Source organism: Episyrphus balteatus, chromosome 3 (assembly GCF_945859705.1).
Source record: "Episyrphus balteatus chromosome 3, idEpiBalt1.1, whole genome shotgun sequence".
NCBI lineage: Eukaryota > Metazoa > Arthropoda > Insecta > Diptera > Syrphidae > Episyrphus > Episyrphus balteatus.
This window is the reverse complement of record NC_079136.1, coordinates 38615574-38629766: the sequence shown is the minus strand read 5'-3', so window position 1 is coordinate 38629766 and position 14193 is coordinate 38615574. Positions and strand designations below refer to the sequence as shown.

The window sequence follows — 14193 nt, the reverse complement described above, 5'->3', positions numbered from 1 at the left end:
TAAAAAATTCTGCCGCTGAAAAGTTGTTTCTTTATTTTCAAATTATACTACTGTATTCGACAGGCATCCATTTATAATTTATTTGCCACCCTTTAACCCTTAAAAAGTGTTTGTATCTACATACTTTTTATTTTTGAATAAAAAAAATATATTTTTTAAAATTTTTTCTGTTCAAAAATATTTTCTTCACAATTTTTAAAGATGCCCATTTTGAAGAACACAATCTTTTTAAAATGACCCGATTTAAATATTCTCTTACTTAAAAAAAAAGTGTGAAAAACATAATTGTATAAAATAAATATAATTTTAAATCGTTCAGAATGGTAATTTTACAAAATTCAAAAAAAAATATTTCTGGATAAGTCAGAAAAATTTAAAAAAGAGGTCGTGAAAAATGAGAACAAATTTAATATATATTTCAAAACCAAAAATAAATAAAAATCTCACGAACTTGGTCTTTCAAAAAACTTATAGATATGTTATCTAACCAGAGAAAGTTTTTGTTAGTTATCATCATGTGTTCAGTCTCGCATTTAAATCCGATATTCACTTGGGCTGAGCATAATATGTATGACAGGATTGTTGTTTTTTTTTTTAATTTTTTATCCTCACACTCTTATTCCAGTTGTTTAAAAATGTTCAGCTAACAGTTTATTTATTTATATTGCTTTAAATTTTGTCTGTTATATCGCTCGTTTCCTTCAACATAATGCATCTGTGGTACTTTAAACTAGTCATAAAATTACTACTATTTAAAAATAATTTTAATTTTAAATATAAAATTTTTTAAATCGTCCAATAATTTTTTTAATGAAAGTAAAACATTGTAAATGTACATATGTGATAACAATAATTTTATTCGGTTAGTGTTTTGGGAATTTACATTGATTTATGGGGCATGAATACATTTTTATAGATTATAGCTTATTATTTTTGTTCTCATATTATTACTATTATACTATCGGAGACATTTTTTTATAGCTTTAACAAAAACACAACCAAAAATAATGAGATTATGACATTCCTAATGACAATTTTTTTTAATTTAATATGTATTGCTATCAACTTTATACATTTAACTTTATTTTTTTATAACTTTTATTACGAAAAACTTTATTCTTGAACAGTAAATGTTAGTTGTTTACTACGAGATGTTTCAAATTTATTTGGAGTTTTAATATCCATTATGGCAAGGATTCCCAAAAATAGCAGACCAATCAAAATGGTACTCACAAATAACCCAGATAAAATTGGTACTGTTACAAATCCAACACAATGGTAAGCATCGCTAAATCTATCAAAACCATTCATCCATGGTTGAATCTAAAATTAAAAAATTTTTGATATAAATTTTTGTTTCGGGTAAAATCTCAATTTGAAACTTACTTGATAATCGTGAATTGTAAGATTATCCTGTTCACTGCGGAAAAATAGGGGTTTGGATGAGCACCTATAGGAGAATCCTTCTGGCGCAACTGGTTCCTCTCCAATTAATGGCAAACTATTACGAATATCTTTATATTCAACTTCAACAGCAGTAAGGGACCAATAGTGATAGTTAGACAAAGTGAAATTGAAACGTAATCGGAGCTGTTAAAGGAGTGGACAAATGTTTGTGATAAATATTATTGCTAATATTCTTAAGTTGGAAAAACTTACTCGGGTATTGTTCACTTTGAATCCAATATTCAGTCGGCTCCAGTCATTACGATCATCAAAAGTTATTTCCTTGTCATGTTCCATCAAAGCAAGAGTATGCATTTGATCATTGATTTCCATATTCAATAATGGTGCAGTTGTTGTGTACAATATGGCTTTTCCTAGAAATAAAAAGTGGGCAATTTTGTAACAATATAAAAGTTACCAGAGCTGAAAAGTAGAACTACATTTTTAAGTTTGATAGAAAAATTCAAATTCAAAAAGAAATTTCATTATTTGCCCTGATTTTTCAATCCTCAGTTAGACTATCAGAAGAATAAGTGTCAATATAAAAAATAAACTATTATTCCTAGGAATAAGCTCTAACTGAGATTTATCTGACTATTGAAAAAATTGCTCTTACTATACTACTATAATTTGTTGTTTATTTTTACATTTTAAGAATTTAGTATAAGAGTTGAAACATTTAAGGCAACTTTATTTTCAAGAGTAAGAACGTGCGACTTAGTGGGTACACTTTCCTTAATTTACCTTGAAACTAGAATTTTATTCTAACTGTGGGCAATAAACTTTTTATATTCATTTAATGTTCAATAAACAAGAAAAAAAAACAAAACATTTAAAAAATGATCTAAAATTAATTTTATATACAAAAGCAATTTTTTTTATTTTTCAAATTATAGTATGAGAGTTACAGTTGTAAATGAAATAGAAATAAGAGTAAAATTCGATTCTAGCCTAAGAGCTGCAGAAAGTTTTGGAAAGAAGGTCAATTTCTTAAACTTTGCTCGCGTTGTTTACAGTTTAGTCATATTTTGCTTAAACCTCCACTCCCAAAATTTGGTGTAAGCCCTTAGTTGTGTTATTTGAACTATGTGAAATTTTTTAGATTATAGATTCTGTTGACGTGGTGATGCTATTTGACGGCCCGAGGTATTAACGATTAAGGAACCACGGTAGGATGGAAAATGCCAGTTTTTGTTTCCGATAGAATAACCCCTCCATGTTTACATGATGCAAAAATTAAGTGCGCATATAAAGGTTTAGGTTGTAATAAAAGAAGTAAACAATCATATTGAAAGATGGGAAGGTCTACATATCTAAATACATTGAAAATAACATATTTTTTCATGATAGTTTTCGAGGGTCAAAATTTGCAACAAATATTTATTGATAAAAATTTTTTTTTGTTTAGGATTGTTTAGGCAAATGGAATATTAATTTTTTTTAAATATAGAATATTTTAAAGTTAATACCTACATACTTTTTTTTTGTCTTAAAAAAAGTGAAAAAATCAGGAAGACCATTATAATTCTTATGGCCTCAATTCTAAATACAAATTATTTTATTTATCATTTTAACAGGTTTTCTTGTTGCTGATTTTTTATATAGCTAAGTTTTTGGAAACGAAAATTAAATAAAGTTGGTATGCCAATTTTTAGTAATTACACTGCCACACACAAAAACTTGTTAAGGCCGTTGTTTATCATTTCTTAATAAATTTAGGTTGCTGATTCCGAAAACAACATTAGTTTTTTTGTAGCAACTCTAGTTCTTTATATATTCAAATATGAAAAGGCTAGAAATTCATACAATTTTTTTTTGTTAATTTTTTTTTTTCATTTTTATTTTACTTACTCAACCGAAATACAATACATTCGAAATAAATTTTTCCAGCAAAATTTTAAAAACGCTTGTAATAGTAAAATCTAAAAAAAAAAATCACCCCCAAAATGTGAAAAATGAAAATATCTAAAAAACTAGAAAGCAACCAGTATAATTTTAAGACTTAGTGGACCCAAATGCATTAAGTTAGACAAAAAATTTTCTGGAAAATCTTAACAAACAGTTAAAATAAGCATAACTTTAAAATTAGTACGAAATTACCCCCGAAATGTGGAACACTCAAATATTTCAAAAAATAGAGCTCCTACAAATAAATGAATATAATTTTTAGGTCCTGACCCTAAATACATTAAGTTTAATATAAATTTTTCTGGAAAATTCTAATAAACGCTCAAAATAAGGAAAACTGTGAAATGAGTATAAAATATGAAAAATTAAATATTTCAAAAACTAGAGCTGATAGAAAGAAACCAATATGATTTTTGAGGCCAAATCTATAAAATTAGATATAAATCTTTCTGGAAAATTTAAAAAAATTAAAATTGTTGCCCAGTGTTATTAATAAACACCCTAAACAAAAGTTTAAAAAAAAACATAAAAAATCTGTTTTCTAATATTTGAACTCCTAATAAAATACCAAATTTATTTTTTTTTACTTAAAATTTATTTTTTGAAAGCTTTGTCTGAGATTCCTCTTGGAACCATGGTTGTTAGGAAAAAATATTATTGCAAATACAAGAAATTTTATTTAAAAAAAAATTATTGCAACAAAAAAATTTTGCATTAAAAAAAATATTATTGCAAAAAAAAATCGGCATTGAAAACAAATTCAATGCAAAATTTGTGAATTACACATTGTGTGTCGAATTCCTCACAATTTTGACTCAATTCGACTATTATTAAAAACAAAATATTTAGTGCACATATTTTGCATTGAATTTCATTTTCATTGCAGACATTTTTCTGATGCAAAATATTTGTACATATTTGCAATAAAATTTAATTCAATGCAATTTTTTTTCATTCGCAATTATTATTTTATTTTAATGCAAATTGTTTTTATTTAAAAAATAAATATTTTATTCTTAAATTTCAAATACATTATTTTTAATTGATATTTTTACATCCTAAATGCTTCGTTACAAAACTTTGCGTTAAAATCAGAAAATTAAAATAAAATCAAAATTTTGGTTCTTAAAACAAGAATTTAATTTCCTCACATAGGAATTACCTAAGACTTTTAAATAACCTCGAAATACAGACAGGCAGACGGACGAAACGACAGAATTGTGGGACCCACTTTTTTCTTACTCATCAATTTAATGTCAAATCTCATTGTCATCTCGAATTGCCCTATATAGAATATAGTAAAAATGTAGGGGAAGTGGGGGCAAGACGGTTTTTGTACTATTTTGTATGAAAAAATATTAAATTGGCAGGGCTTTTAATATAAAATTAATGGCTTCTGGTAAGATCGATTATGTCTGTAAATATGAGCAAGTTTGGTTGAAATCCCGAAAAGTTATAGTAAATTTTGTGATTTTTCGTCAAAACGTCATGTTTAGTGTGAAAAGAAATTTGTACATTTTTAAATAAAACATTTAAAAGTCTTAACTTTTTCTTTTTTTGTAATAAAAGTTGGGAACCGAACCAAAAATATAGCATACGTTTGTGATTATTGCAAAAAGTTTCCAAGTTTTAAGATAGAAACGGTTTTACTTATCAACAGAAGTTGATAGCGCGGCCTTGCCCCCATGCAAGGACAAGACGGTTTTTTGTTAGATGTTTTTTGAAAACGTATTATCTTTTCTTCAGTATTTAAAATTTTTTTTTTAATGATGAGATTTCCTACAAAAAAACATTTAAGTAAATGAATAAACACTTTATTTTAATTAAAAGATATTTTTTATTGGTTTTTAAGACGGTTAAACACTAAAGGGGTGGTCTTGCTCCCATTTCCCCTATATTGTATACAAAGAAAAAAACACTTAATGTTCTTCCATTCATTATTACATTGTCCGTTCATGAGCATTAAAAAAAAAATTAAGTTTGCCAAAAACCAACTGACGACTATTAAATCAACATCCTACTTAATCATCAATACCACACAATTGAACATAACTTCTCAGACTATAATTTTTGTAATGTTCTTTTTTTTGTGTAGGTAATTATTTTTTATTTGATGTTTTTCAATAATTTAATCTCAAGCAATTTCACCCAACATATTATTATCGAATAGATACATTCCTTATTTTTTAAATTCAATTGATTTGTTTGTCTGTTTTATTTCTTTGAAAAAGAATTTATATCTTTTCAAAGAATAAACAAATGAAGGGAAATGAAATATCGACTAGGTACCAAATTTTAAACAAAAACAAAATAAAGTCCAAAAACAAGAAAGAAGGGAGGATGGCTCGCCTCTTTATGACTCGCAGTTTATATCTTTTCAAAATATTTTTTTTTCCTTTTTTTTATTTTGTGTTGGAAAACGTTTTAATTATAGATGCACACTTTTCGAGGCATATTTCTGTTATGCAAGCAATAAATGGAAATTTTATTGTGCTAATAATTTTTCTCGCAACGATGTAAAAATTTTTGTTGAGAATAAAAATTAAAATAACTTACCTGGAGCTCTATAAATGAAATTTGTCTCGGTAGGTTCCTCAGTTGGGGCTATTGAAGTTGTTGTTGGTTCTTCATTAGCAGCTTCTCGCTTGTACATGTAGTGAATTTCTTCATCACGATAAGCCAGGATACCCAAAACCTCACCCTCGCCATAGATAGTAACTGAGTCCTTGAAAAGGGCTACAATTTCTGTATCTTGCTGAGACGTTTGTCCAACAAGATTTATCACCTTTTTTTTCACATCAATGACGAATGATTAATCAATAAGTATCTTTGCATTTTTCTTTTTTTCAAATAAAATTGTTACCTCAACATTTGTATTATAATTAAATGGTTCCACAGCCAAAGTATGCTGAGGCAAATAAGTCCAAGCATTTTCATTCACCAATTGACGAAACTTTGGATAGTTTTCGCCATCTAAACGATTTGTATTGTTTCGAATGAAAACCACGACAGCTTTTGCTTCAGTGAAAAGTGTCGAAAGACTTTGTTCGTCAGCCTCAATTAGAGCTGGTAATTTCAAATCATTTAGCTTTTCATGACCCCACATAAGATAGGGTCCACTTAGGCTACAATTTGAAAAACTAAAAATCCCCAGAAACACAATTAAAAAGCTAAACCACTGCATTTTCATTTCACTGAACTGAGAAAATTTCTGACAAAAAAACTATGCGAAGAATACACTCAGCGATGTCAGAAGAGATCGATATTTTTAAAGACTTCTAGGACATGCGCGTTAGGGGATGCGAATAAAAATATGACATGGCTGTCAGTGTGGGGTGGATTTTTGTGTTTATATTTACATTTTTGTTTTGTGAGATTTGGATATTTAGCCGGTTTTATGGAAAATCTGTCAGTTTTAAATGTGTCCACCTGTTGATTTTTGGTAAACTGTATCGGGTACAGTGAGTTTGTAATTTTACTTTGCAAATTATTAAGAAATGGGATTTTGTTCGAATTTCGCATTTATTTGAACACAAAATACCTAGGAAGGATTATGTTTTTATTTGATTAAATTAAGGATTATTAACATAACAATATTAAAGAGTATAAAAGTCTTTGGTTTTGAACTTCCGCTGCTTCCTCTAAAAGTTGATGATTCTGAAAAACGTTTCGAAAATAAAACTGTTTAATTTTTTTTAATATTTGAATATCATACTTTTTCTTTCATTCGTATCTCGTACACCACAAGTTCTATATGAAAGAGTTGGTTTCCTATTTTTGTTGATGTATCCAGGAATGTATAAAGTTGGGGCGTCTAATCGACCAGCTGCTATTAAACGTGACATATCCTATAGAAATAAAATTTTGGTTAAAAAGGGATTATATTTTTTTATAAGTTTTTTTTTACCAATTCCAAACTATGTGCCAAAGGTCCTTTGAAGTGTATAATCATTTGAATACAAGCTCCACCGTGTAATTCTTTTGTTCTTCTCGCATCGACATTTAACATCCATTCAGGAATTCCCATTACTTCACGGAGATCTTCAAGGAACTGGGCACTGAAATTTAAAAATTGTTGGGAATGGAGATTTTTTTTAAGTAAAGTTGATCCTTTCAGTTGTAACAAGTAAAGTTTGATGAAATTTTTAATTAGGGTAACTTAATATATATACAAAATAAAAGTAATTTTGTCCATATCTCTCTTTAAGATTAAAATGTATTAGCCTTTTACATGATTTTTGACCAAATTCTTACAAAAGTTATATAAAGAGGTATATTTGTAGCAAATAGTACCTACAATCTAAAAAATGTGTATTTTATTCTTTTAAAAACGGGTTGGGGTCAAAATTCTGCCGGGGTCAAAATTCTTTTGTCAAAATTCTGCTTTCAAAATTCTGCTTTACAAAATTCTGCTTTCAAAATTCTGCTTTTCAAAATTCTGTTTTTCAAAATTCTGTTTTTCAAAATTCTGCTTTTCATAATTCTGCTTTTCAAAATTCTGCAAAAAATTAAAAAAGGGTTTGGAAAATGTTAAAAAGCGCGCGCTTTTAAACATTTTCCAAACGGGTTGGGGTCAAAATTCTGCCGGGGTCAAAATTCTTTTGTCAAAATTCTGCTTTCAAAATTCTGCTTTACAAAATTCTGCTTTCAAAATTCTGCTTTTCAAAATTCTGTTTTTCAAAATTCTGTTTTTCAAAATTTTCTTTTCATAATTCTGCTTTTCAAAATTCTGCAAAAAATTAAAAAAGGGTTTGGAAAATGTTAAAAAGCGCGCGCTTTTAAACATTTTCCAAACCCTTTTTTAATTTTTTGCAGAATTCTGTAAAATCATCTTTTTGAAAAATTATCTGCTTATTTGATTACTTACCTACATAATTTGTCATTTTTTAAATGCGAATTAATTTTTGTTTTATAAATGAATAAATTTGAAAATATTAAGAAAAGGTTTTTAATATTAAACATTTCCGAAAATAACTAAAAATTTATTAATTAATCAAATAAAGATGAATATTCAAAAATTAGAATAAGAAAAGGAATATTTTGTATCAAACAACATCGGTTCCAATTAGTTTACATATTTTATTTGAAAGAAAGTCAGTATATGGAATTCAAAAAATATTTGCGACACTTAAATTAAAAAATTTAGGAAAGTACCAATGTTGAATTACATTAATGAGGTGTATTTTTCTTTAGCCAGCGCATATGCTATAAAAAAAAAAAACAGAATTAGCAGAATTTTTTTTGTTCAAATATAATGCTGGCAGAATTTTGAAAAGCAGAATTTTAAAAAGCAGAATTTTGAAAAACAGAATAGAAAAAAAGCAGAATTTTGAAAAACAGAATTTTCGCTGAAAAAGCAGAATTTTGAAAAGCAGAATTTTGAAGCCAGAATTTTGACCCGATCCCTTTAAAAACATCAAGTTATTTAAATGAAATACAAGGAAACCATTATTTTTTCAATTTTTAAGGTTTTTTAAAGCAAATATTACTTTTGAATAATGCATTTTAAAAAATATATACTACCTATAGTTTTTTATTTCAAGGAAGATACCGAAATATCTTTAAAACAATCAATGCTAAAAACTTATGGTTTCGACATTTTGATATTTTGGAAATGCAGTATTTTTGAAATTGTAGCTCTTAGATCTGGCATTTTTGACATTTGACCTTGAATAAACTGTAACGCACGTATCAGATTTATGGTGATTTTATGCAGCTGAGATGTTATGACATAATTATTATTAAGTGTACCAAATTTCAGCGAGATTGGATTTTCTTCGAACTATTACTAGCATACTAGCTCATCAAAACTGTGTAAGTTTGTTTTGTAGGAGTTGTAGTTTTGTTCAAATGTTTTTTTTTACCATTTGAAGTCCATATTTGTTGGAAAATTGCACTTACCGCCTAAATAAAGCAAAGTTGCCCATTACTTCTACTGAATTATTTTTTTTAATCCTACTTTATCTCTTGGTATCATTTACTTTTTTAAAAAATTGCAAACAAATTTTTGGGAGAAAATTGTTTTTGTTCACAAAAATCTTAATTTTGACTAAAAAAAGGCGATTGTAATTGCCGAAATGTTAAAAAAATGTATAAATATTGAAGCGGTTTAGCCGGTTGCGCTAAGAATTTCCTTTATTTGCTCTACTTTAATATTAGAATAAATGTTTTGAAAATTCAGAAAAAAATAAAACCTGCTATAATACTTTTTGTAAAGTTTTGTTTTCAATGAATGGCGAAAAGTTTCATAGATATATTTGTTTGGACATACTTAAATGTCTAAAAAAAATCTTGTACCAGCAACATCTGAAGGTGTGCCGATTAAAAAATCTTACAAATCTTTGGACCGCGGACCCCAATGATCGCAACTTGCGGACAGTAGATTTTTCTAGATTTTTAAGGTAAGTTAAAATATTTAAAAAATTTGAGTCTACCTATTAGGATTCATTCCGAGTTTTAACCTCCTCTTTATTCACCTTATTTCACCTACTGGTCTAAATTCGTGGTTCAGACTTTGTTTAAATTTGAACAAGGTTTTATTTATTTATTTTTTTTACAATTTAAGTTTAGAATTGAACCATATTTTTTAAAACAAAACCCTTAAAAATAGGCAATATATCTCCTTTCTCTCTTATACTTTGCAAATGGATTATTTTTATTTTTGGATTTAATGTTTTCAAACTGATCGTCAAAATACTTACACAACAAATCTCGGTGGTTTCTGAATATTCACATATTTAACAATATTATGATCCGGTTCAATGTTGGCACATGCATATCTCTCATTCGACCAATTTTGATCAAAAATAACAATCGATCTGCCAATGGCACCAACAGGTTGTTCCAGTGGGAAATTTGGATCCGTAAATACCATACGTTTTTCACCAATATCTGGAAAAAATATTTTGTAATAAAATCCAAACAAATATTTTCAAAAATTGTACTTATTGGTCCTAATCTAGAAGAAACATCTCCAACATAACATCTCAAAGGATTATCCGTGCCACATTCTTGATCATAGAGTTCCGTCTGTAATTTCAAAGAAATTTCTATTTAAGCACCCTTTCTTAGTTTTCACTTCAACTTACATTTAAAGGATCCGCAAGTTGAGTAAAATAAGGATTCCAAACATAACCACCAGCAACACATCTCGTAGCTGTGGGCTTCACAGCAGCATCTACACCAACTGAGTTGACAAATATCTGCCACTTGTGGTTCATAGTCTAAAAAATTGAAATCCTTGTAAAAAGTTCAACATCCACTATCAAAAGTTCGATAAACATACCACATTTCGATCATTCTTTCCCGGATGTCTCAACTTAACCTCAATCACTGTATCCGATTGACTTCCATCCGAATGAATCAATTGTGACATTTTGATATAACCATAGGCATATCCCGTCGGATGATGGAACGAAGCTATAGCACGAAGTTCCCTAGCCTCTGAAGGACTATAACCACGTTCCAAAGTACTACAAGCCCATCGAGCATTCTTTTCCCTTTTATGTATCACAATCGATCTTCCAAGAATACTATTATAACCAAAAAGTGGAAGATTCGAATCATTATAGGCACCATCGTAGTGCGTCAACCCATCCAGAGTCCCAAACTTCCCACTCAAATCACCCATTTCATATTGATCTGTCGATCCTAAAGTTGGTGGAGGTGATAACTTTGGATTTATTCCAAATGGATTCCAATGATCGTACAATGACGAAGCCTCACAGGGAAAAGCTAAATTTTCTTCCACAGGAACTTGATGGATATGATACCCGCTAGCAGCATTCAAACCTTTCAATTCAACTTCGATATTACTCATATCATATTCGGATTGTTGAACAATTTCAAGCTTTCCCTTGACTGTAAGTTCGCCTCCGTTAGGGTACCAATCTTTTGCAACAACTTTCCTTTTGAAGTGTCCAATAATTCTGGAAAAGAAGGGTTTGTCAAAAACAAGCTTGGGAATATAAAGGATTTGGTAACTTACACCGAACAAGCCAATCGTTCCCCTCGAGCCTTTGGACCGTTATCATCATAAATCACCAAAGACCTTCCCATAATATTATGCTTCCCCGAAAGTGGCAAGTTAGAATCAGTAAATATCTTCCGACTGAATTTGGTTGCCACAGATTTCCTTCCAGCTATCGCAAGATTCCCCAAACGAGTATCCAAAGCTCCAACTTTACACATTGACATCAAATTTGGTCGACAAAAGTCTTCAACTCTCTTCTCACCCCAATCAACCTTATAGGGATTAAAAACTTCCCCAGCACTGGTACATCGATTCTGCCAATCATAAAAGTCTTTCCCTGGAGCACTTCCGTGGATAGCCCAACGATGTCCAAAGGTATTATTCTGCGTTGAACCATCAGCATGAATAAGATATTCAAATATTACGGTAGTATCCTGCCAAGGCTCCTCTGCCGGTTGACGGAAAAGTACCCTTCCCACAATCGGATACCTAAATAAAACCTGCGCCGTTGATATTTGTTTCTGATAGACCCCATTTTTCTGATACTGGGAAATTGTTGAACAACCCCAAGGATCTTCTTTAATATTTTCCGGATTCGACCTATCAAAAGTATAGATCACCAAACCTCGATGAACGATACTATTGATGCCCTGCAGTGGCAGGAATATATCCCAATATATTCCACTCAATTCTGAACTAGCTCCAGGAAGCTTGTAATTGTGATAGTAATCTTTGTTACGACTTTGCAATTTTCCACTCAAATCACCAATAGCGTATTGTTCTTGAGTTCCGAAACCTGGCGGAGGAGCGGTCTTCAGATCAATCTCATGCGGGTTGTATATTTCATCTGTAGTAATGCAATAGTCTGGTTGTCCCTTTCTAATAGGATCCGGTGGAAGACTATGAATTCGGAAGCCTGAAACATCTTCAGCAAACTTCTTACTCACACGATCAGTATCCCGTCCCGTGGAGGAAAGAGTGAAATTCAAAAATGTTGGATCAAACCTCGATCGTGCACTGAATGATATTTCTCCCTTGATTCCTCCAGAGTTGAAGAAGGTTCTGGAAATTATCAAAAAACTTAAAGACTTTCTTAAAAAACCCTTCGAAAACTTACTTATAAAGAAGGGGCTTGACATTTCTGATCTTGGTACAGGCTAGAAACTCATTTGTATGCAAGTGATCAAAGAGTACCAAGTACAGAGTTCTGTGGGGAATTGTAAGATCCGATGGTAGAAGATCCAACTTGGTATCCTTGTATATCGAACGCTGAGTTTGTCTCAAAGCGTTCTTGGCAACTTTAATCTTTCCCAATCGCGAGTCAAGATCACCAATACCCTTTCCCTCACCATATCCCTGTGGATCGAAGACTAATTGCAAGAAATTGCAGTTATCTTCATTTCTATGATGATCATTGGCCAGAATGTCTGTCACATAGATCTTCCAATAGTGCTTAGTAGCAGGTTCATCATTATGCGGAACAGGTTGCGATCTAATATGGTATAAGTCAGAATAAATCAACGTGTCACCGCTTCCCGTATTCTCGGCTAGCCAACGGAAATAGACAGATCCCGATATGGGAGTTGTGAAGCGAGCTTCAGCCATATGCTCGACATTGGGATCAACAGTTGTTATACTTCCACAGACTCGGGTATTCCCATCGATCAGGACAAGACTTTTACCCCAGATACCATTTTCCCCTTAAAAACCACAAAAACAAGAAATTGAACTCAAATGACGTTGAGTGAATAATTGCACAAAACAAACCGGTCAATTGAATGTCTTTTGTCCACATTGACGTCTCATTTCCCGGAAGTGTCAGAAAACCCAAGTCATCATCGAAGCTAATCAGCTGTGAGCCTAATTTGGCCAAATCACAGCGAGCATTTGCATCAGTTTCGGTATAATCAACGGGGAATTCATGAATACCCCAGCTCCAGACTTGATCGGGGAACTGTAGAGTTGTCTCAAGTTTTGCACGAATTTCTACCGAAGATTCTGAACTCTTCTGGAAGGTAATTTCACCATGAAGGCCATGTTGTGATAGATACGTAATTAAATTCACACTATTCACTGTAACTATTGAAGATATTAAAAAAGATCGATGAAGTTACAAGATTTTTAAGTTTGAGTGATTAATTACGAGTTTGAGTATGATTGACGACCTACCTGTTTGGTAAGACACTATGACAAAGGCCAAAACAACAAAATTCAGAACATTAAGCAACATGATACGTTGGCGTGTTGACGCTTTTTGAATTTTTAATTTCACTTTTACTTTATTTGTATCTTTTACTTTATTTCTTTTTAACGTTATAGGGGGAAATATGGTTGTTTTTATTTTTCTTCGTATTTCTTTTGTTATTCAGGTTATTTTTGCTTTCACATTTTTTATTGTTGTTGTTGTTGTTTTTGTTGTTTCTTTGGTAGATCTCGTTTGGAACGAGTATGAGTCAAGTTGTATTGAAATCTTAAAAGCAACTGAATTGTGGCTAATGGATGGCATAAAGATAGACCTTCGCTTAGTTTTCAAGCTTGGTTTGTTATAAGATACTTTTTTTTGAGTGAGAAAAGAGGTTAGTTCAAGAAATGGTAAAGTTGAGCTAAGAGTGTAAATTGTGAGTGAGTTAATTTTTTATGTTTTTGAGCTGTGATTTATGAGAGATTTACAGGGTGTATCTGGCCTTAAAATTGGATTTAACTTATTGGTTGACTTGTAACATAGGCGGATCCAGGGGGGGGCACGGGGGCACGTGCCTCCCCCCAGAACTTAAAGTTCATACTTAAAGGAAATCAAACTATAAGGCCCAATTTATTGACTCTCCATTAAACTTAAATCGCCATTAAAAAAAGGAATTTTAAAATTA

At 30.6% G+C, this 14193-nt stretch overlaps 2 protein-coding genes across 2 annotated transcripts; both read right to left on the bottom strand.

Annotated features, from left to right (window-relative positions):
• Positions 1–845: 845 nt before the first annotated feature.
• Positions 846–6615, bottom strand: LOC129913480 (uncharacterized). The gene is made up of 5 exons (XM_055992179.1): positions 6218–6615; positions 5911–6139; positions 1660–1820; positions 1387–1590; positions 846–1323 (listed from the first exon to the last, which is right to left on the bottom strand). The coding sequence occupies exons 1-5, from the start codon at positions 6542–6544 to the stop codon at positions 1114–1116; spliced, it is 1131 nt and encodes a 376-aa protein (XP_055848154.1). The 5' UTR covers positions 6545–6615; the 3' UTR covers positions 846–1113.
• A 260-nt stretch (positions 6616–6875) lies between these two features.
• LOC129913468 (uncharacterized) lies at positions 6876–13729 on the bottom strand. Its single transcript, XM_055992161.1, has 11 exons — positions 13496–13729; positions 13094–13405; positions 12444–13026; positions 11342–12388; positions 10640–11282; positions 10443–10577; positions 10299–10383; positions 10056–10245; positions 7262–7412; positions 7070–7202; positions 6876–7011 (listed from the first exon to the last, which is right to left on the bottom strand). The coding sequence occupies exons 1-11, from the start codon at positions 13554–13556 to the stop codon at positions 6914–6916; spliced, it is 3438 nt and encodes a 1145-aa protein (XP_055848136.1). The 5' UTR covers positions 13557–13729; the 3' UTR covers positions 6876–6913.
• Positions 13730–14193: the final 464 nt, after the last annotated feature.

Coding starts and splice junctions, on each gene's coding strand:
- LOC129913480 (XM_055992179.1), bottom strand. CDS start 6,544: ATGAAAATGCAGTGGTTTAGCTTTTTAATTGTGTTTCTGGGGATTTTT. Junction 1,821..5,910: donor TTTCATTTATAGAGCTCCAG/GTAAGTTATTTT, acceptor TTTTATTTCTAG/GAAAAGCCATATTGTACACA. Junction 1,324..1,386: donor TTACAATTCACGATTATCAA/GTAAGTTTCAAA, acceptor TTTTAATTTTAG/ATTCAACCATGGATGAATGG.
- LOC129913468 (XM_055992161.1), bottom strand. CDS start 13,556: ATGTTGCTTAATGTTCTGAATTTTGTTGTTTTGGCCTTTGTCATAGTG. Junction 11,283..11,341: donor GAACGATTGGCTTGTTCGGT/GTAAGTTACCAA, acceptor CTTCTTTTCCAG/AATTATTGGACACTTCAAAA. Junction 7,203..7,261: donor TGGCACATAGTTTGGAATTG/GTAAAAAAAAAC, acceptor TTATTTCTATAG/GATATGTCACGTTTAATAGC.